Source organism: Formica exsecta, unplaced genomic scaffold (genome assembly GCF_003651465.1).
Source record: "Formica exsecta isolate Colony F162 unplaced genomic scaffold, ASM365146v1 scaffold1510, whole genome shotgun sequence".
Lineage (NCBI taxonomy): Eukaryota > Metazoa > Arthropoda > Insecta > Hymenoptera > Formicidae > Formica > Formica exsecta.
The window spans coordinates 359,589-383,811 of NW_021848836.1; the positions used below are offsets into that span (position 1 = coordinate 359,589).

The window sequence follows — 24,223 nt, forward strand, 5'->3', positions numbered from 1 at the left end:
AGAAGGTTGCCATTGATTAAAAATGTCTTGTATTATTTATAACGAAATCTTGGTAATAATGAAATGCATTGAAACAATAAATTTATGAAATTATCAAATTTATGAAATTATTCAAAAATCATTAAAAAAAAAATTACATATTCTTGGAAAGTTTTTGTAAAATGTTAAGCTTATATTTTTCATTGAATTGGTCATGACTAAAATATCGTTAAAGGCGCAAATCGGATAAATGATTAAAATAAGATAAAACGAGGCATTTTCATCATATTTCTGGACATCTTATGACAAAATTTTTTTTTGTCGTAGGTTTACTGATTTACTAGAACTCGACGAAATCAAGATTGATGCAATCAAGATTGAAGGAACCCTTCAGGAAGCGGATGCTTTGTTTTTGGAAACATCCATGAACGCTGCCAATAAGATTAACAGCATAGAGAGTAGTAAAGAAAATAAGAATATTGGAAGTTCATCATACGATCATTATGCGTGCACTATTTGCACCTTTCCATGCCAAACGAAAGGGAGTTTAATAAGACACTTGAAGCTTCACGAGCATACATGTAGCATCTGCAATGGAATGTTTGAATCGTCGAAAAAGCTACAGAGTCACATGGCCATAAATCATGGCGAGGCCAAGTACTTGTGTAAATTGTGCAACACCATTTTTTGGACTAAGCCGGACTTGAGAAAACACTTTACGACAAAGCACCTGGATCCCTTTTGCAACACCTGCGTTGCTTGTAATCAGGAATTTCAAACGATGTACGCTATTACGAGACATATGCATAGCACCCACAGTAGTGTCTCTGTAGCGTGCACTATCTGCAAATGCGAATTTGGTGGCTTTTCAGCGTTGAAATCGCACAACAAACACGTTCATTTGAAGTCGGGATTCCAATGTGGCATCTGCGGGAGACGAGATATCTTCAACGTGGTTGATTTAGAAACACATTTACGCCGACATAGAGACAAACAACGAGTATCAAGCCTGCATGTTTGTACAACGTGCGGACAGTCTTTTGATAAGAAACCTCATTTATCTGCACATATGATCAAATGTCACGGCAAAACTAATCCTTACGTATGTCCGATTTGCAAAAAGAGTTTTGGAAAACGTTCGAATCAAATACAACACATTTTAACGCACATGCATAATGTATATGCCTGCGATATTTGCGGAGCGAAATTCCCACGAAGGTCTTCTTTAATATGTCATAGGAAAATGCATCCTGGACCACTTGGGCCATTACCGATTATACCTGTGACAGGCATTGTAAGCAAGTTCGTTAGAGATTACTTGAGCAGTAATAACAGTCTATCAGATTCTCAATCGTGAATTTGATATGATAAAGTCTAAAAAGTTAGTGAATAATTTATTTGATCCGAAATTGCTCTTTCTTTAGGAAATAGGATTTTTATAAAGTAAAGATAGATTGTTTTAAGTAATTTTTCTATAAGCGTTTTTAATTATGCCATCGCAACTTGCAGTTATAAAATAAGAGATTTATTGTTCTATCTTGATTATACTTTGATACTGCGATTTGATTATATTACGATTATAATACGATTATATTTTCCATTAATAATGTTATAATATAAATTTATGTTTTATTTTTAACAAAGAAATACGATTTAACTCATGTACAGAAAATGTATTTAAAATATATTAACGATTAATCAAGATTATGTTTTCCAGATCGTTTGATTAATCTATTTCTCAATAATTACATATTGATTTTTGTAGAGAATTTATTTGTTCTTGCCGCGTCAGGTAAGTTACCATTTGCCATTCACATAATTAATAATAATACTAATGCCTACTCTGTTTTAGATGGCCAAAAAATTTTGCGTTACATTGCAATAAGCAACGTTCTCTCTCTCTCTCATCGATATATAAAATCGGTATAATATCTTTCGTAAATATCTGCAGACTTCTAATCACACTCAGTTAGGAAGGTAACTTAGAAGACGATGTCAATAAATCTGAATGTTTATTAAATCGCGCCCAGTGGTCATTAAACTACTTCCTATTACTCCCCTCTTTATTAGCGAAATTTCAACGGTTCTAATCGATAGACTTAAACAATCAAATCCTCGATTTATAGCTAATAATAACGTAAACTTTTGCCCTTTTATGTTTTAGAGCGGCAGATCCGTTAAACGTTGAATCCATTGTCACCCGAAAACAATTCGAATGCGAACGAATGAAAAGAAAAAAGCCTTTAATAGAAGACGAAGAGCGAATACAAGGGATAAACGTAAACTTGACGAGAGAATCTAGTCCGCGAATTGTAACCGAAGAGAATCGGCCGGCCAGAAATAAGACGACGTGTGTAGAATGCGATCACTGTTGCCGCAAATTCTTGAAGAAGAGCAATCTCGCCGAGCACTTGAAACAGCACAGACACAAGTGCGCCGATTGCCCGAAGACCTTTAGTCTTCGGCGTTATTTGGTCTCTCATATCGAGAGGAATCATCGACAGCAGATGTACGAATGCAGCGTGTGCAAATACAAGAGCAATAACAAGGGCACTCTGAAAAATCACTACATCCGACTGCACACGAGCAACTACGATTACGCGTGCGACATTTGCGGCAAGCAATTCAAGATCAAGAAAGCTCTAAATCATCACGTGAAGCAGAATCACAGCGAAGCACCGCCAATCGTGTGCGACGTTTGCGGCCATTTCAGCAAGAATCTCCACGCTCTCAAAGCCCATATGAAGTACAGACACTATAAACCGGAATTTGTTTGCCGGATATGTCGACGGGGCATGACTACACAGGAGAACTTGGAGCAGCATCTCATGTGGCACGAAACCAGGGAGAAGGTGCTCTGTCCGACCTGCGGCAAAAGATTCCGAGGTCGTGATCTTGATTCGCACATGAGGGTGCATACCGGAGTAAAGCCGTTCCCCTGTCCTGTTTGTGGAAAGACATTTCGACGACAAACAGCACAAGAGCAACATGTATTGATTCACACCGGGAAGAGACCCTATATTTGCGATATTTGCGGTCAAGCGTTTGCCCAAAAACCTGGTCTCATCTGCCATAGGAAGAGACATCCTGGTCCGCTACCTCCGCTGCCTGTAGTCTCTATTAAGAACATTGTCACGGAATTTACAAAAGAGTACACGACAAAGAACGCAGTCATAAAGATAGAATAAGAATTGTTTATAATATTTTTAGTACATATAACGAGATGAAACTGATTGCATTTTGAAAACTTTGTCATTGCACAAGAGAAAGAATAATTCAAGATTTGACTTAAAAAAGGTCCTAAGGAACAAACATCTCAGAGAAAGTTGCTTTTCCAAAAAATATTTTATCTTTATATAAAAAAGAGAGATACATATTTCTTTGATATGTTTTGTAGATATAAATATAATATTTTTGTAACTCTTATAAATATTTTTATAAACTATGTCTTTACACATTAGTCTCTTTTGACATATATACAAACTTTTTCTCAGCAGAAATCTATTATAGAAATTATATACATACACAGAGTCTTTTTTATGTCAAGTTTCCAAGTATAAAGATTTTTTTAATTTTTCTATTGTATTTTGTATTCATAGTTTGCAATAAATCTACAATATTTATAAATTTTGAATATATTTATTATGGCTTCCTACATGTGTGATAATGAAAACTTTACATATTGAAAGAAATTAAAGAACATAACGTTCTATAATATTTGTTTAAGATGGATATTGAGAAGGGAATATCGATATATTTTTTTATTCAACTACCACTATAAATTCGAATTTATTAGTCTTAATATAAAGCGATTAATCAAATAGAAACAATATTAATCATTATTTAATGTGTGTTACTTTTTACCAGAAAATATTTCGACGATAAAATTTTAGATATATATGAATTAATTTTTTTATTGTTTTTATTAATTTTTGTAAAAATAGTGCCACATATAAAATTTCAATTAAGTAAAAATCAATTTTAAATATTTTGATATATATTTTTTATTGATGTATCGGATCATTGTATTATATTTAAAAATATTTTATGTTACATAAATTGTGTGATCTATATTTACAATTTAATTTAACTGAACAATATTTTTATATTTTTCACATTCTCTTTGTAGATTAAAAATATTTTCGAGTAAAAAAACCGGAAAAGATTCGACACATTCTTAATATCTCAAGTAAGTAAGCTTAATATCCAGCGATAGATCATGGATCGTTCGAAATAAAATTTAATTCGATCGTAATTTATGTTTTAGCGATTCAACCATGGACCCTCTGAACGTCGTGGACATCAATAATTCGGAACACTTGCTGGTCGAAAGCATAGAGTGCACGCCAGAGTATGACTCGCTACCAAATAAGCTCAAACGACATATTACTAGAAAAAGAAAGATGCCGAAACAGGAGAATTATTCTACGGGAAAAGATACGAAAAAGCAATATCACGATCAGAACAAAGTCAAAAGGAAACCCGAGCTCTTCTTGGAATGTGCCACATGTGGCAAACGTTTCAGCGACAAACCTACTATGATAAAACATATGAGCCAGCACAAGTACCAGTGCCAAACCTGTTGCCAGAGTTTTAGTCTGAAGCGAGACATGAAGCGTCACATCGAAAAGGTTCATGGACCTCTACTCTATCCCTGCAGCATTTGCGAATATAAGAGCAACAATAAATGCACCTTAAAGGATCACTTCATACGGAAGCACACCAGCAGCTTCCAGTATACCTGCAAGGATTGCAAGAAGCAGTTCAAGATCAAGAACGATTTGAAGCAACATATGAATCAAGTGCATAGTGGCGCACCGCCTATCATTTGTAGTATCTGCGGACACGCATGTAAAAACGTGCCTGCCATTAAGGCACACATGAAATATCGACATTACAAGCCAGCTTACGAATGCAAGATATGTAAACGCGGTCTGACCACGCAAGAGAATCTGGACCAGCATCTAATCTGGCACGAACGGAAGGAGAAGGTCGTCTGTCCTACTTGCGGCAAGACTTTCGGCCAAAAGAGGGACTTGGACCTTCATTTGAGGATCCATCAAGGTATCCGGCCATTTTCCTGTCCAGTCTGCGGCAAGACTTTTCCTAGAAAGACCGCGCAAGAGCAACACATATTGATTCACACCGGCAAGAGACCGTATATTTGCGACATCTGCGGCCAAACTTTTGCACAGAAGCCAGGACTCATTTGCCACAGGAAACGTCATCCTGGACCACTGCCGCCGTTACCTGTAGTATCTATTAAAAAAATAATCATGGACTTTACGCAAGAACTGGGAGTTCCTCTTACGCAACAACAAGATAAAATAACGTTAGATAGCTAAATGTCAATTCGGAAAATTGTTTTGCCGCATCGATGACAATTCGCCGTCCGAGATTTTAATTAAATTCGTTCAGATTAGTTTAAGAACGATTTCGTGTATATATGACATCGATTATTACGATCACGAATTTCAAAAGAATGTGTTTTTCTGAAATTAAAAATTTGTCTGGAAAAAACATAATTAAAAAAAGAATGCACTTTTCGAGATTAATTTAAAATACAGAATTTGTATCTTAAATACTAGCTGGATTAATCCATGCTACACATTCTAAAAGTTATGTTTTAATTTCAGTTTTTAATTTTAAGATTATATTTTACTATTTACATAGCGTTCACCTTTGTCGTTCAGTGAGTTTGAACATTTGTTTTCAATATATAATCAAATATACTAAACTGACATATAGTTTATTGCAAAAAATGAGAAAATTAAAGTGAAAAATTTTGCGAATTATAATTATATATAGTTATTTGTTATATAAATCATAATTTTGTTTCATACACATACACACATATATATGTATATACAATTATATGTATATAATTTTTTAACAACGAAAATTCGGAAAATATCCGAAGGTTTTTACACAAAGATATTGTATATTACATATATTACATTTGTGGCTGAGTTCCGATATTCACTGCCAGTATTGAAAATCTATAATGTACGTGACGTAAATTATAGATTTTCAATACTGGCAGTGAATATCGGAATACAGTCTGTATAACATATATTCTTTCTCTCTATTCTCTATTCGCTATGGTGTGTACATAAATGACTGTGTATTTACTGTGTTTAAATAATAAAAAAACATTGTCCAGTTATTTTGATGTTGTATTCTTCTGGAAAGTTTAATATATGTATATATATTCTTATTTCATCATTTTATAGAAAAGATTTGAAGTAATTATGCTTTGCAAGTTTATATATTTTATACATTAGTATCAACATTTATATATTAATATTTCTTACATTATCGTATTATCATATTATCCATTTATTGAAGACAACTAGTAAAAAGGGGTAGATAACTCGAAATGAAGAAGTAAAAGTAAATTAGTGAAGATTTTTATGCGCACAAGTATATTTGAAACGTATAGCACTTTTTAGTAGAAAAATATTTTCTACTTTAATTTTTAATTCGATATTTGCAAGATTTTATCGCGAGACATACCTCTCATTACCCTCCGTTATTTCAGGCAACGAAGGGGTAAATCGCGCGCCGTGCATCAATGCGTCAAGTGCGGAGCTTGCTTTCGCCATACGCGAAAACTCGTGGAACATCTGAAGAATCTACACAATATCGATCGGGCTTTCAGCTGTGACGAATGCGACAAGACGTTCCGCAGCCCGATGAACATAGCTCGCCACAAACTGATCCATACCGGGTTGAAGATGTTCATCTGCGATCTCTGTGACTATAGCACTAATCAAAAGTCCAATCTGGAATGCCATCGTCGCCGACACGCGAAGGATTATAGTTTCAAATGCGAGATGTGCGACAAGGGTTTCTTTCACAAGACCGAGTATCTGGAGCACCAAAACGCGCATACAAATAAGAATCTATATCGCTGCGAGCACTGTTGCAAGTACTACTTCTACAAGAAGAATCTGTCGGTGCATCTGGTAACGCATCACACGGACAAACAAACCGGCGTTCTCGCGAAGAACGCAAAGACGAGGCACGTGTGCAAATTCTGTCCGGAAAGATTCGTCTACAAGAAACTGCTGAAGAGACACATGAAGAATCAGCACGGATTCACGGAACACGCTCCGACGAAACACCTGTGCGATCTGTGCGGCGCGGAATTGTCGTCGATGAGACGATTAACGGTGCACAAACGTAATCATGTGGGCGAGAAGATCTTCGAATGCGATACGTGCGACAAGAGATTTGCTAGCAAGGAGAATCTGAGTATCCACAAACGAACGCACACAGGTGACAAACCGCACGTGTGTCCGCAGTGCGGTAGAAGTTTCACGCAGAGGACCTCGTTGGTCTTACATCTACGATATCATTCGGGTCAGAGGCCTTATCAGTGTCCGGATTGCAGCAAGAGTTTCGTGTCCAACGCTTTGCTCAAGAGGCATCGCAAAGTGCACGAGAAAACCGTGCAACCGAAGATACGATGAAGCATTCAACTGATCTTTATCTTATTTTAGATTGATTTATCGACTGTGATTGTAATATTTTGTAATAAAACAATGTAAACGAGAAATGATTTTAATTATGGTCCAAGTCGCGATTGAATTCGATTTTGCGTAAATTAATTAACGATTCTTTTTAGCTGCGAAAACGCATTTACTAAAGCATCGACTTTATCTTAAGTAACTGAAATAAATGAATAAATGAATGTTAGTAGAATTGCAGTTACATATCTTTATGATGCTTTATGTAAATGTGTATCTACCTTGATTATTACAGCCCATGGACGAATAATCACGATTTGAAAGTGAAGAATGGGGACCTGCCTGATCTTGGACAGAAGTGAGTTGCATATGATTTCTATTTTTTTGCTTACAATTTTATCTTACACGTTTACAACATAGAGAATTAAACGAATTATAATGATTACAGAAACTGAAATTTACCTTGAAGTTCAATTTATTATTAAACTTTCCTATATAGCTTTGATCATATAAAATACGGGAAATCATAATAGATTTGTTTTTGTATAAAATTTTATAAATTAGCTATTCTTCAAGACTTTGAATCGATCTTTCCTTCATCTACTTTTTAAATCGAGAATATAATTACACCAAGTAATTAAATTTAAATATTCAAGACATAAAGAGGCAAGATTATCCATCGTAATAGATATTTTTTTGAAGTCTTACCAGAAAATAAAAAAATCTGATTTTAATGAAATTTTATAGATATTTATTTTATGATTTGTAGCAGTTCTGTACAATTACATCACGTGTATAACTATGCTATATTTCCACGTTTTATAATATATTGTATGCAGTAATCTGTGCTTCTACTTCTTTTTTAAAAACATATTTAACAACATAATTTCTGAATACATTTTAAATTAAATAATTTACTGATTAAATATTAAAAAAAGACAGTCCGTTACGGAAACGCTTGAACGATTACAGATTCGAAGGTAGCGAGAAAATTTGCGAGCTGTGTCGAGAGAAATTTCACTTTGTTACGAGATTAGTCGCTCATCTGAGAATAGCGCACGGCATTCATCGACCCTTCAAATGCGTCACTTGTGGCAAGAATTATCCCCAGCAATTCATGCTTAACGCCCACGTGAAGAAATCGCACACTCTCAAAACGGTGCCGTGCAACGAGTGCAATTTCATGGGTGTCGACGCGACCGACGTGGAGAGGCACAGGAAACGACATCATCGAGCCTCGAAATTCACGTGCGAAATTTGCAGCGAGAATTTCATCGACAAGGACACTCTGATCACGCACACGACGATGCACAACTTTATGCAATATCAGCAATGCAGCGCGTGTGGTAGCATCTTTAATGACGTGTACAGGTATGTCTTTCTAATCGCGTTTGTCAAATAAACAGCACATTATTACATCTGAATTTATTGCTGGCATTTTCCTTATATATAATTCGGGTTTTCTAAATTCTTAAGAAGATTTTCCAAGTATTTAGATTATATTTCATCAAAATATCTACTATCTCTCTTAGTTTGATTTTTATTGTGCCATTAAAATAAAATGCGCAACAACTTATATATACTTTCGACCTGTTTTAAAGACAAAAATTTTCTCTTTGATTAAAAGTAGTACTGTCAATACTTTAAATCACAATTAATTTCGTAATATAAAGGTAATGTCAAACAAAGCGCGCGATATAGATTATAAAAAATAAAGAAAAAAAATATTACGTAGCTTGAAGGAGCATAATCGTCTACACCACTACGATCCTGCGGTCATGTCGGATGAAAGGATCGAGGAATCTATGGAGAACGGATCCGAACACAAATGTGACGTTTGTGACAAGGTCTACAAGTACAAGTCGATGCTGAAGCAGCACAAGATCAAGGCCCATGGGAATCCGTCTCTCTACGAGAGACGTAGGTATCTTTGCGCACAATGCGGCAAGGAGTTGAAGACCGCGAAGGGTCTCGAAATTCATCATAGATCGCACACCGGCGAAAAGCCGTACACTTGCGAAGTGTGCGGTAAATGTTTCGCTTGCGAGACCCTGCTGAGGACCCACAAGGTCATTCATACCGGAGAACGGAAGTACTCGTGCGATCAATGCGGCAAGTCTTTCACGCAGAGGTCCACGTTGGTTGTTCACAAACGATATCACACGGGCGAACGACCGTACATTTGTCCTCGATGCAATAAGGGTTTCATCACACGAACTGTTCTTAATACTCATATTAAGTCTTGTCGTTAGAAGACTTGCACTTACGGGATTAATAATCCCCGACAAAGAAATCGTCGGCAGTATATATATAAAGGATAATTTTTTTTACCTCAGAATGATAGATAAATTTATTTTTCGTGATTTTAGTAACAAAAAAAGCCGTCCGTGGCATTGATAATATGTAGTATACTTATTGTTAATTATAAGTAATATACACAATGATGCATTTATATTATTATATAAAACGAATAAATAGTATTGTAGAAAATAGCTTTTTTATATTGTAGATCGCTTGACTCATAAAATAAAAGATACAATTTTTCATTAAAAGTATTTGACGAACAATGTAATGTATTTTTTGACACTCATATATACAATTTAGAGTTAATTTTTTATATATTTTTACATATTTTTTATAACAAAATATTTTTATTTGTGACATGTATAGTCGATCGTTTGTATTGCAAAATTGCAATACTCTTATGTTCTTATTATCAATTTTCTTTCGATTTAATTCTTATTCTCTACATGTATAAAATAAAAATATTCCGTTTACTCGTAACATATTCTTGTAACAAATCTGCAAAGAATAGCAGAGGAACATCTCTTTACGAACTTTCAGCTGATTCACAATTTACAATACAAATTTTATAGACAAGATCACAACATTTTACTATACAGACATTCGATTGTATAATATTCATCATTATGCGCGAACTCACTAGAATATGTTCAAATGTGCAAGCAAATTTCTATAATTAATATCATTTTTGATAGCGTAACTCGGGAGAAGATGTCATACTTAACTTTGAAAGGCAATGTGTTTGTAATTATTAATTATGAGCAAAAAAGAATAAAACAAATCGAAATATTGTCATTATATTTGTATTTGGTTATAATTAAAAAAGTCTAATTCTTTTATTATTTTAACAGTAACAGCAACAAAAAATTCCTACATATATGAGTAAGATGCCAGACAAGAATAATCTACTTAGCTGATCGCGTTTAATATTGGTGATGAAAGATGACAGTTCTAACATCTTATCCCGGCATGCAGATATCAACATCAAGTTACTTTCTGTAAAATCTAATCGCAAAAAGTATAAAAAATTAGTGTTATATAACTTAATATGATCAAATCATATTGGTTACAGACATATTTCTTTAACTCTGTTATCTTGATTAATTTAAAAATATAAAGCATAAAGAAACGCACTGTCGTTTCGTCATCTGGCATTTGATCACATAACTTTTTCTTTATGGCGGAAACGTGTAAAGTGAAAAATTTTATCATTGAAATTAATGGCAAAATTTTTCACGTTTTTGTCCTAGGAAAAAAGTTACGTGATCGAAAGCCTGCACTAAACGCAATCAGCTGACAATGTACAGATTAGTGGTACTTTTTATCGAAAAATCTAAAAATTACGGAAAAATGGCATCTTGCCCGACATGACATCTTTACTCGATTTATCTTTTATCTATATTAGTATTTTTCTATAAATAATCACTGCCGTTTTAATATTGTTGCTATAATTATTCGTATTCTTGCGAGTAATGTAAAAATACAGACTTAATAATGTAAAATTTATATACCGATTTTTTATATAAGGTCGATAAAATCGACGAATTTATATAAATTTATTTTGTATGAATCGACAATTATTATATGTTGAATAAATAATAAATTTTGTAATGATACTTATATACAGATATTATTTTGTCCAAACATATATACAGAAACATAAATTATTTAAGATTAATATCAAGTCTAGTTATATTAACTATCAATAATTTTAATTGCAAAACTGCACAATGTATTCAGGTGCATATATAATGAGATTTAAAATTATTTGAATAAGAAATCGATTATCTTCTTTAATTTGTATATCATATTGATTCCGCCATGTTAGATTTAGCATTTCTAAAGTTTTTCAATCTGTGAATTATTTCCTTAGTTTCCAATACAAAAAGTTATAAAACTATATTATAATATAAGTAATTAAATAATTGGAACAAAACGTCACTAACCGAATTATTATTAAAAGTGACTCATTTCGATCCTTTAAGGCGAATTTTAACCACTTTTCCACAGATGTAAACGAATAAAAAAGTTACTATCGTATTTAGCGGTCCGAGAAACTTAAGATTATGCATATATAACTTGTGTTATACTTTTTAGGCAAAATCGGTCCATTTTATACATCATCGTTTTCAATTATGAATATATTTATTATGGCTTCCTATGTATGTAGTAATAAGAGTTTAACATATTGAAAAACTTGAAGAACCACAATATTCTATTTGTTTAAGATGGATATTGAGAAGGGAATTTTGGTATCATATTTTTTTTGCTCAACTATCAATATAAATGCAAATTTAATTGGTTTTAATATAAAGCGATTAATAAAGTGAAAACGATGTCAATCATTATTTAAAAAGGTGTGTTTTACTATTTTTATTACAAAATATTTTGACGATAAAAATTTAAATAAATATAAATTAATTTTTGTGTTGTTTTATTTAATAGTTTTTTTTTAAATGTCAACCCAAAAACTTTAATTAACTGAACATCAATTTCAAATAATTAATCATTTATTTTTTATTAATGTAGAACATTGCATTCAAAAATATTTTATGTTATGTAAATTGCGATATTTAACTTAACTGAACGATATTTTTATATTTTTCGCATTTCATTTGTAAATTAAATATTTTCGCGTGTAAAAAAGCCGGAAAAGATTCAACACATTCTAAATATCTCAAGTAAGCTTAATATCCAGCGATAAATCATGGGTCGTTCGTAATAAAATTTAATCGTAAAATTTGGTCGTTATTTATGTTTTAGCGATTCAATCGTGGACTCTCTGAACGTCGTGGACATCAATGAATCGGTACATTCGCTCATCGAAAGCATAGAATGCACGCCAGAGTATGACTCGTTATCATATATGCTTAAACGACATGCTACTAGAAAAAGAAAGATGTCGAAACAGGAAAATCATTGTACAAGAAAAGGTACAAAAGAGCAAAATCACAATCGGAACAAAATCGAGAAAAGAAAATCCGAGTTTTTTTTGGAATGTGAGACACATGTGGCGAACGTTTCAGCCAAAAATTCATCATGTTAAAACACATAAAGCAGCACATGTATCAGTGTCAAACTTGTTGCCAGAGTTTTAGCTTCATGCGAGATTTGGGGCGTCACATCAAGAAGATTCACGAACCTCCACCTTATCCCTGCAGCATTTGCGAGTTCAAGAGCAACAGTAAATGTATCCTAAAGGATCACTTCATACGAAAGCATACCAGCGGCTTTAGATATACCTGCACGGTTTGCAAAAAGCAGTTTAAGATTAAAAGCGATTTGAAGCAACATATGAATTATGTACATACTGGCGAATCGTCAAACATTTGTAGCATCTGCGGACATATATGTAAAACCACGCGTGCCATGAAAGCGCATATGAAATATCGACACTACAAATCGGCTTACGAGTGCAAGATATGCAAACGCAGTCTGACCTCGCAAAAGAATCTGGACCAGCATCTAATCTGGCACCAACGGAAGAGGGAGGTTGTCTGTCCCACTTGCGGCAAGATTTTCGGCCAGACAAGAGACTTAAATCTTCATTTGAAAATCCATCAGGGTATCCGACCGTTCTCTTGTCCAATCTGCGGCCATACTTTTCACAGAAAAACCGCGCAAGAGCAACACATAATGATTCACACCGGCAAGAGACCATATGTCTGCGACATATGCGATCAAACTTTCGCACAAAGAACAGTACTTAATAGCCATAGAAAGCGTCATCCTGGATCACTGCCACCATTACCTGTAGTATCTATTAAAAAAATAATCCAGGACTTTATGCAAGAACTGAAAGTTTCTCTTACCCAGCAACAAGATAAAATAACGTCAGATAGCTAAATGTCAATTCGGAAGATTGTTTTGTCGCATTGATGACGATTCGCTATCCGAGATTAATTAAATTCGTTCATAATAGCTGGATTAATCCATGATAAACATTCTAAAAGTTATGTTTTAATTTCAGTTTCTATGTTTAAGTTTATATTTTACTATTTATGTTTCGCGTTCACTTTTGTTGTTCAGTGAATTTTAAAATTCATTGAACATTTGTCAATTTATAATCAAATATATTACTAAACATACACACACATATATATAATTTTTTAACAACGATAAAAAAAACAGAGAATTTGGTTATATTCTACTATTTATTATTATTTTCTTTTCAATTTTGTTATTTATTTTGTCAGTGTTACATTCATTTTTTTAAATTTTTTAACCATTTTTTATTGCGTACATATACTAAATGAACTATTGCACATGGTCATCTAATTTGTAAGTCTTTGCATTTTATCGATGCTTTGTCTCTGTCAAGCATGCGTTGTTCCATTTATTTGACTTTTCAGATGTTATGCTTATTAACGTTGGATTAAAGGACTTGTTCGGATGGACATGGATGAATGTCCGTTTAGCCAACTTGCACCTCCGTGGTCTATCAGCGTGAAGGGACGCGTCCTACAAATGATGAGCATTGATCTTGTGATTTCCTGGTCATTTCATCAAATTTTTTAAATGCTTTTCGAAAAAATAAATTTTGAAATATTTATTATAAAAGCCAAAGTGTGTGTGTGTGTGTTTGTTTATCCGAGATACGTGTCGAGAATCGTTAAATTATGTATTTTATTATATTATTTAGTAAGATCCAATAACACTTGACTACGGATAACTTCAAAAAGATATTTACACACATGACATTCTGTAACATGTCTTGTTGATATATTATATTATACTGAAAACATCGTTAGTCTTCGATGATCCTTTGAAGCGAAAAGATCACGATTGAACTTATACACTTTTGACTAAAAGTAACGGCTTGTGCCTGATTCAAGAAAGGTAATTATGGGTAAATCAAATACAGGATATTTAGATATTTCTTTTTAAATATATGCTTATATAAATATATAAAGAACACATTAATACAGCATCTTTTTCTAAAATATATTCTGTGTTTAATTTTCAAGAAAAATTAACATGTTCTTTTTTATTTTAAATACTACTTTTATTCTTTGTTATAATAAACATGAAAACATTCAAGCATGAATTATAACAGCATATTTTAATCATTAAACGAATTAAAAATCGGAAACGAATTGTCTATGCTTTGTATGATACATTTTTTCCCTAATGGATATCTAGAGTCATTGTTTTCTGACGTTATGTTAAGTTAAATATGTAATAAATATAAAAATGGACAATCAATGGATGTTAATATTTTTCGTAAAAAATGTGTATATAATGATAAATACTAATGAAAAGTTGCTTTGCGTTTTTTATTCACATTTAGTTTAATTTGCTCATGAAATACATATTGAAATAAGTTCAATTTCGTAATAGTTGCTTTGTTGTTATCTGTTTCTTGCGTGTATACATGACTTTCGATTAAAGTGACAAATAAACTTTGATAATAGCGTATTGGTAAATATATGTCGAACTATGACGAACGAAGCTCATTTGTTAGAAGAGATCACTTTACACATTACTTATACATGTTTGTATTTGAATCTAAAAATATATTTCTAAATTTAAGATTTTTTAGAGAAGATTTATACTGCAATAGAACTTGTTTTTTTTTTTTATACAATGTTATAATATACATTGCACAGAAATGTATAATTGTATTAAAAGAATATAAGAAGGAGAAACATTCTCATAACATTGATAATCTTAAAGAATAAACTTGCGGGAAATAAAAATTATTTATTAATTCTTCAATTTTAAGATATTAAAATACATACAATTTAACTTATATGCGTAACTACAACTATAACTGATAAAGTTGAATGTAAGTACTTTGCACATTTTTAATTTATATTCTGTGTATTTTTTAGCTTTGAATCTTCAAAGTTGGCTTCAATATTTAATGGCTCTGTTTATATTTATTTAATTATTTACATATAGTTTTGTTGTATAGTCATGTATAGACAAATCTATCTTAACATCTAAATTTATTTGTTTTGAAGATAACAAGAATTAATTTCTCATTATTTATTGTTTCTGTCACAAGTAGAATTTCTTCACCGTTTATGCGATTTATAATTTATTAGATAGCCGATATATTTCAAGTTACTATTCTCATATTTCATTTATCAGTTACTTATGTAATTTTGAATTATTATTTATAATTCCAACATGTAAATTATATTTTGCGTATCTTTGTATATTCTTAAACTGAATCTAATATAACTGATTCCTGGATGTGCTTCACAATACAAAGTATAAATTAATCTGGCATTGATTCAGCCATATTGGAATAAAAATAATGCACTCGATAATCAAATCCAATATTAAATAAGCATTAGCATTAATCTATCATGGCTATAGAAAGCTATAAGTAATATAATTTTATAAAATTACAGATATTATTTTTAATTACACAATTAAGTCACATGACAATTAACCGAACAGAACATTTCTTATAAATGTTCTGAGAGATTATTTGCACGAAGCAAATACTAATCAGAAAATCATAATAATCACAATAAAAAATTAGAACGTAATTCTTCATTGCAATAATATATTTAATCGAAATAACTATATATTTTAAAGTCTTTTTCAATAAGATAATTACGGAAAGTTCGAAATAATTATTTCTACACCAATATACTATAAAGTTAGAGAATAAACTGTATTGTATGTTATGACTGAAACAATTAATAAAAGAACACAATTTTATTGAATTAAAATTAACATACATTGTGTTACAAAAGAATATAAATTGCAATATATATGCAAAAATTTCTCGTGAAAATTATTACCAGTATAAATATATAGAGAGTATAGCATTTTTTTAAATGTAATTTTTTTTTCTTTATATGAATAGACAATTTTTTACCTTCTTTATAATTTTTTTCTGATCTTTGTTTTCTATACTATTTTCTCTTAGCAAAGAAATGTTTTTGCAGATATTTAAAACAAAAATTGACATGATGTTTTTAAAACTGTTATTATTAAACAGTTTATTATATATCATGGCCATAGCTTTATCCACCGATGAAATTGAAGATTGGGATAATGCGCCTAATTATTATTTGCCAAAATATATAGTACCATTTCATTATAACTTGAACCTAAAACTAATGTCAAATTATATAAAAGGCGAATCCAATACCAATATTTATATTGATCGTGAAATACAAAACATAACTTTACATACATCAATATCAATTGATATAACTGAAGTAAAGTTGATATCGCTAAAAGATGGAATGATCTATGAACTGTATAATACCTTTTATGATATTCTTAAGGAATTATTTATTCTTGGTCTTAATAGTAAAGAGCCTGAACAAAATTTAGAATATGGAGTTTATACCCTGTATTTAAAATTTAACATAATGACTCATGAGACAATAGATTTATTGCAAACTTACACATACACCAAGGAAAATAAAGAGTGAGTAGAAATTAAAATATAATAGAAAGCTGTTATGTATATATTTATATATTATATTTTGTAAACATTTATATATTATATTTTGTGAATATTATTTATTATTATATTTTACAAAGCATTTGCACTATTACTATCATCATATGTTATATTAAAAGTTATAAGTTAGTAAATATATATATGTATATATATATGTGCACATATATACATGTATATAATATGTGTGTGCATATATATTATGTGTTATATGTTATGTTATATATGTATGTACATACACAGTTGGAAAATTTGTGTTTTCTTGTTAAAAAATATGCCGATTAAAATTTTTGTATTAATTAATTCATGTGTTAATTTAACATATTTATAACTGTTGTGTTAATTAAACTTCAATATTAAATTATTAATAAACAACTGAAAAAAATGTAAAAATAATACAATGTATACATATTTTTAATTTTACACAATATATATGTTCCGTATTATCAGTGACAAGATTTATCTATTAAAATTTACAGAAAAAATGTTAGTTTTATTCTATAATAGGAGTGAGAGTGACTACAGATTGCCGATAATATTTTTCTAAATTAATTTTATCATTAAAAATATTAATTTTTTTTATACAAAATTTATTTCGAATTATTATGAAGTTGCATTCATTTTGTGTTGAAATATTAACATAATATTAGTGTCACCAGTCACCATTTAACATATTTATATTATGTTAAATTAACACAAAAAAATTAGTGTACTGTTTGGGACGTGCGATATATATTAAATTTAAGCCAAATTTGCTAACAGTATATGTAGTATATGTATAGTGTGTGTACCCATTACATATATCAAATAATATCATTACATATATTATACATATAGTAAAAAACATAATAATATTTATAATATGTGTGCACATGCGTAATAATATATTATAATAAAATAATTATGAAATATAATAAATATTTTTTTTGGGGGGAATTATATATAGATTGTATTGGTACATTATGAAATCTTTAATTTCTCTATACTAACAATTGCTGAAAATTTGTTGTTAAATCTAAAGCCCATCATTAAAATGTAATAGATTCATATTTGCAACACTAATCCAACCGAGAAGAGCCCGACAATTATTTCCATGTTTGGACGAGCCGAAATTAAGTGCCACCTTCAACATTTCTGTGGAACATGATATAAAATACAAAGTTATATCGAATATGCCGATACAAGCATACAAATCTGTGGACAATTATACGATGTGTACAGTGTTCCAGATGACACCTCCAATGTCTCCGAACGACGTTGCAATTGTAATATTCGACCAGATTCTTAATAAGACTGATACTGTGGTTGACATATGGTGTAGACCGCATTTGGTACTTTATATGTTACACGCGCAATATGTCGCTGGAAATGTAATTAAGTATCTAAAAAACAATTTCAAGATCTTGAGAACAGTTCCAAAAATGAATTATGTCGCTATTCCAAGTTTAGAGAATAGAATAAGGCAGACCTGGGGACTCGTTTTATACAAGTAATACACATATTCAAAAAATAATCATAATCATAATCTATTAAAACATAATATTGTGTTGAGCTTCCGAAATTTTAAAAGTCAAAATATGCATTTTTCTGCGTATAGAACTTATTTAATTAAAGAAAAATGTATACCAGTATTTATTATTATAATTTTAATTTCAAAATTAAAAAATTTTTTTTTTAACAGTAAATTTCAAAATTTGAAATAAAAGAGATTAAAGGGTTATAATTGTGCATTTCTTTGCCTTTAATCAAAGTTTACTATAAAATAAAAAATGAAAAATTTTAAAGTTTAAAATTAATTCTTGTTTGTAATATTAATTATATTCACGAATTTATGGATACTGTAATATTTATTTATTTATTTGAAATAAATATAGTTATATGTACTATATATATATTTTATTCTTTTATTATAGGTGCCGCTATATGGCGCATGTTGGATGGTGTACTTCCCTGTAATACGTTGTTCATGGGTTTAAACGCGTACTTCAACATTCGGTAAGTAATATATTGTATTAAAATAGTTACATAGTATATATGCAAGAAAGAGAACATACATAATAAAAATAGTAATGTATAATGTGCCTATAGAAGTGATGATATCAATAAATTGCGCCAAATAATGAAAAAAATATTATGCATTTTATATAATTTTATTGCTTAATTTAATTATCTATATTCTTTTACTATTATGTTTCAGTATTGAAACTGTTATTTTTAATAATTTGCGATTCATAATAAGATATTTTATTTGGATATTTGTGTATATATGTATTTTATTTTAGTTTGTAATGAAAGAAATCTATAACAAATATATATATTTTCAACTAAAGTATTCCTAAAAGCGTAATATGCATCAATAAGAGTGATAACGTTAATAAAGAATTAAAAAATTAATAAAAAATAAAATAATTAATTCTAGCAAGTTTAGCATTATAATAGCTGTCAAAACTTTATTTTCGATTGCCTTTGTTCGTTAAAACAAATAATTATTGTAATTTTCTAATGATGGATAATGTGAATTGCCACAATGTTAAATTTTACAGATTTACTTATCCTAATTCGCCAACTCCCGATGATCTACGTATATGGAGTTTTATACAGACTGGGATAGACCATAAATTAACAAATAAACTGTATAATTTAAACATAAAACAGATAATGGATATTTGGACTATGCAAACGCATTGTCCTGTGGTAAACGTGATACGAGATTATTCTAATAATCTTGTGAAAATATCGAAAGAGATTCACGACAAATTGGATCGGAAACCATATTTTATACCTGTGAGCTACACTAAAGAAACGAACATTGATTTTGTCAATACATCGGAAAATTTTAATTGTTTAACGCAGTCGAATCCGGAGGTGGAAATCTACTATGATAATAAAGATAAATGGTTCATTGCCAACATATTGCAAACTGGTAACTATAAACTGATAAAGTTAATATCTCCCTATCTTTTTATTATATAAAAAATTGAGTTTTATTACATATTTTTATTCCTATATTTTTTTTACAAGAATTGTGAAATTATTTTCTACACTATATACTCTAAACATAATAATATTCTTCTACAGCATTCTATAATATCGTCGTTAAATTTTAGATTCAATGTACTTTTCATATAAATATTAATTTTGTAATTAAAATCGTTTAAGTTTATACATTTTTGTACGCCATAATATTTCAAAGCTTTATCTTTTAATATAATTATTGATATGAAATGTTTTCGTAAAAATATACAAAAAATTTGAATTTGAGAAATATATATTCTCCTAATTTCTAGTACATTCTATATGCGTACATAAAATAAAATAAAATAAAATGATACATATAATTCAAAATATTTATGATTTCTAATTATTCTGATACATTGAAAAAATAATCGATAAAATTTATGTGTTAAATAATAGGATATTATCGCGTCAATTATGACACTGAAAACTGGCGAATGATTGCGCGTTATTTAAATTCTGATGAATACAGGAATATACACGTTATCAATCGAGCGCAAATCATCGATGATGCGTTCCATCTTACGATAGAGAAGAAACTTGATTTCTCCATATTCTGGGAACTCGCGAGCTACTTACCGCGGGAGAGGAATTATGTAGCATGGTATCCTATGATTAAAGTTTTTGAACGCATATCTAGTGTTTTTGCATTTTCAATTCATCATGAACATCCCAAGGTAAAGACTTATTATCAATAATAAAATATATCTATAAAATTATGTTAGATATTAGGTCAATACGTACAAAGTAACGATTTCATACCATGATTCTGACATGATATCTTAGAAATTAAGATATATAGTTAAAGAAAATTTTAATTATAAGTTATTTATACGCTAACCTATTAATTATCTAAAGAGAAGTGATCCTTCTTCAAGTTTTAAAAGTAACGCATTACTTACAGCGCCATTACCGTTATTTTAATTATATTTTTTGATAATGTATATAACAAATTTCACAGTAATTTTTATCGTTGTTTTCGGAATCTATGTGATATGATCTCTAAATAAGCAACCACCTATAAAGAGCAACTAAATTTTTTTAAAGATCTTGATATAATTTAATGATCCTCTCCTTTAATAATCTTCTAACAATTTTAATAAGATTTGACGACTTTTACTTTAAACCGAATCATATATAATGTAAACTTTTGCTTTACTTTTTTTTCTTATAAATTTTTGTATCTTAAAAATGAATTTAAGTCGTAACTATGGTAAATTATCATGTCGGGATTTTGAATTTGCATAAAATTAAAGATGCACAAAAATATTTAAAATGAAATAGTTTAGTAAATAGGAATGTAGTTATTATTTTTTTGTTTATATATTATGATTTGTCTTTGTAAATAATGTAATATTAAAAACGTCTAATAAATAGAGAAATATTTTTTTCTATCAAATTGCAGAAAATAAAAATGTTAATGGGAAGCTTGTTTAAAGATATAGACGAGGATATGTACGATCAAATGGGACCCGCCAACGAAGACCTTAATAAATATTTAAAACAAGAACTCACGAAATGGGGATGTCTTATCAATAATTCTTGGTGCTTGAAGATGGCCAAAAAACAATTTGAATGGCATCGATCAGATCCTGAAACTAGAAAGTATGTTTTTTTTAATCATTATTTTTGTATAGGCGTTTCTTTTATATTTTGTCCGCGTGTTGAATAAATTATTTTTTAGGGACACTGTATGTATGTACTAAATATCTATAAATGATTTGATTTTCACTAAAATATTTTTTTTCTGGATGTTATAGAGTTTTTCCTGGGTGGGAGAAATTGATATCTTGTAATAGTTTAAAGACTGTACTGTATCAGAAATGGTTCAGTGTATGGATCTTGAATATATATGAAAAGAAATTTGATTATGAAATGTTGAAATATCTTAGTTGCTCTGGTGATCCGCAAATTATACTTACTTATCTGAAGTTTAATTTACCGACACTTGAGATGCTGGTAATCAACTATAAAAATATGGATTTTGAAACAATAAGACGAGAAAAAGAACGTATTCATGCTTTAACTGGTGATATTTTCTTTTCTACTCTCGCCATGCATGCTAAGAATCCTATAATACTTAAAGATATATTAGAGAATTTTGAAATAATAAAAAACAGACTAATAATATCAGATAATAACAGGTAATAACATCTTTTTATAAACATTTATTGCTTATAATCGCGTGAAGATGTATTATGTATATAATAATTATAAATTTATACGTATATATATGTATATTGTTTTGTTCTCATAGCAACATCAGTACGATTGCAACATTAATTGTCATTATTAATAATGTGTATTCCAAGAATGAACTTGACATGGTAAATTTTATTAATCTAAATTCAATATTTATTTATATAGTTTTGCTAATAACAAAAGATTATTGCATCTGCTTTTTATAATGGATTAATTACAATATCATTTATTAATAATAAATGTTAATAATCTATTTTAGATCAATAAATTTGCGAAAAATATGACGCAATTAATTTCGGATATTGAACGCAAGATAACAACGCGTTTGCTTGAGATCGAGAGTCAGATAAAATATTATCAAACTGTATTCCCTCAATCGTCTTTAATTACGATAGATTCAATTACAATACGTCGAACTACAACACGTCTAAGTACAACGCTTTTAACTACAGTGCGTCCAACTAAAATATGTCCAACTACAACGCGTGTAACTACAACAACGCATCCAACTACAACGCGTCCAACTACAACACCTTCAATTACAACTACACCGACACCTTGGAATCAATTAGTTAATATGCTTTTAGGCAAACGTGGGTAAGTTAATTTTTTTTTTTTTAACTAAGTTAAGTTTAAATTTAATGGCTCAAAAATTAACTAAGTTTACGTTAAAAGTTACTTAAACAAAAATTAACTCAGTTAAAGTTAAGTTAAAAAATTATTTACTTATTAAAAAGTTAAAAGTTAATTATGCAAAACTATATGTTTTTTACATAATTAATTTTTCATTTTTCATTGTACATTTTACATTAAACTTTTTACATTTAGGTAATATAATAAAAAGGTAGTTTTTTATAAGAGAGATAATATATTTTTTTTTATACAATAATTAATAATACACATTATTTAAATATATTATTGTGTAATAGAGACGTTATAATATTTAAGAACAAAACGATTAATAGAAACTTTGATTATGAGGACTTTCCTGTTTAATTTGAACCGTTTTACCTGCACATTTTATGCACCTATGTGTTTTATCTTTATCTTTAATTGTTAGGTACACTAACAATAAATTAAAACAATTTTAAAATATTTATTGAATTTTAATAAAAGTGTCATCTCAAAATTATGGTCCTTCATTTTTCCTCTTAAATCATTATATACTAAACCACCTGCACTAAACATACGCTCTAGATGTGTCGAGAATGATACCGTTGTGTTATATTTTATGAACGCACGTTTTAATGATACTGGATACTGTCTTATGTTATTATAATTATTAGTAAACAAATAATTTTTGACTACCAAAGATACAAAATTTTAACTTGAAAAAAATTAATAAATTAACATTAATGCATTTAAAAATAACTAGTTTAAATTCAAAGTTAACACGTTTAAAATTAACTAAGTTAAATTCAAAGTTATTAACTTTTTAACTTCTTAACTTAATTTTTAACTTTTTAACTAGTTACTAACTCTGTTTATGGGATAAATCTATATTAGTAATCTATATTCTATATTAATGATACGTATTCTCAGGACCAACTTATTGAGGACCAACTTAAATTTTATGAAACTCAAAAATTCCATACTTATTTTTGAAGTTTTTATTATGATATTTATCTTTCGTGTGAATATATCACGTATTTTATATTTTATTAATGTACGCGTATCTTTCCTTTTTTCTCTTACATGTATCGACATATTTATGTTAATAATTTCAAAATTTTTGTCACATCTTCCTTTTATAATAATCCTTTATGAAATTACTGATTGATCACAAATAACAAACTAAAATTTATTTTAGATAAATAAA

The 24,223-nt window shown here is 29.8% G+C and overlaps 4 protein-coding genes across 4 annotated transcripts in view; all 4 read left to right on the plus strand.

The window, feature by feature from the left end:
• Nucleotides 1-11,265, plus strand: part of LOC115232919 (zinc finger protein 729-like) — an 80,580-nt gene extending 69,315 nt beyond the window's left edge. The window contains exons 5-10 of the mRNA XM_029803087.1: nt 2,144-3,130; nt 4,247-5,255; nt 6,492-7,438; nt 7,747-7,809; nt 8,424-8,822; nt 9,187-11,265. Of these exons, the coding sequence (XP_029658947.1) occupies nt 2,144-3,130; nt 4,247-5,255; nt 6,492-7,438; nt 7,747-7,809; nt 8,424-8,822; nt 9,187-9,703 (3,922 nt within the window). The 3' untranslated portion in view covers nt 9,704-11,265. The remainder of the gene's footprint in view (nt 1-2,143; nt 3,131-4,246; nt 5,256-6,491; nt 7,439-7,746; nt 7,810-8,423; nt 8,823-9,186) is intronic.
• A 1,397-nt stretch (nt 11,266-12,662) lies between these two features.
• On the plus strand, nt 12,663-13,902 carry LOC115232917 (zinc finger protein interacting with ribonucleoprotein K-like). The gene has a single exon (XM_029803085.1). The coding sequence runs from the start codon at nt 12,795-12,797 to the stop codon at nt 13,599-13,601; it is 807 nt and encodes a 268-aa protein (XP_029658945.1). The 5' UTR covers nt 12,663-12,794; the 3' UTR covers nt 13,602-13,902.
• Nucleotides 13,903-18,359: 4,457 nt separating this feature from the next.
• On the plus strand, nt 18,360-22,048 carry LOC115232933 (aminopeptidase N-like). Its single transcript, XM_029803114.1, has 6 exons — nt 18,360-18,630; nt 19,101-19,182; nt 19,731-20,110; nt 20,602-20,879; nt 21,608-21,807; nt 22,024-22,048. Exons 1-6 carry the CDS (start codon nt 18,360-18,362, stop codon nt 22,046-22,048), a joined length of 1,236 nt encoding a protein of 411 aa, XP_029658974.1.
• Nucleotides 22,025-23,017, plus strand: LOC115232918. Its single transcript, XM_029803086.1, has 3 exons — nt 22,025-22,346; nt 22,460-22,529; nt 22,664-23,017. Exons 1-3 carry the CDS (start codon nt 22,078-22,080, stop codon nt 23,003-23,005), a joined length of 681 nt encoding a protein of 226 aa, XP_029658946.1. The 5' UTR covers nt 22,025-22,077; the 3' UTR covers nt 23,006-23,017.
• The last annotated feature ends 1,206 nt before the right edge of the window (nt 23,018-24,223 follow it).

Bases quoted from the DNA above. Each gene is read 5' to 3' on its own strand.
- LOC115232917 (XM_029803085.1), top strand. From the start codon at position 12,795: ATGTTAAAACACATAAAGCAGCACATGTATCAGTGTCAAACTTGTTGC.
- LOC115232933 (XM_029803114.1), top strand. From the start codon at position 18,360: ATGCCGATACAAGCATACAAATCTGTGGACAATTATACGATGTGTACA. The intron at 18,631-19,100 runs GTTTAGAGAATA...CTTTTATTATAG, and splicing joins GAATTATGTCGCTATTCCAA to GTGCCGCTATATGGCGCATG. The intron at 19,183-19,730 runs GTAAGTAATATA...TAAATTTTACAG, and splicing joins AACGCGTACTTCAACATTCG to ATTTACTTATCCTAATTCGC.
- LOC115232918 (XM_029803086.1), top strand. From the start codon at position 22,078: ATGTTGAAATATCTTAGTTGCTCTGGTGATCCGCAAATTATACTTACT. The intron at 22,347-22,459 runs GTAATAACATCT...TTGTTCTCATAG, and splicing joins ATAATATCAGATAATAACAG to CAACATCAGTACGATTGCAA. The intron at 22,530-22,663 runs GTAAATTTTATT...AATCTATTTTAG, and splicing joins CCAAGAATGAACTTGACATG to ATCAATAAATTTGCGAAAAA.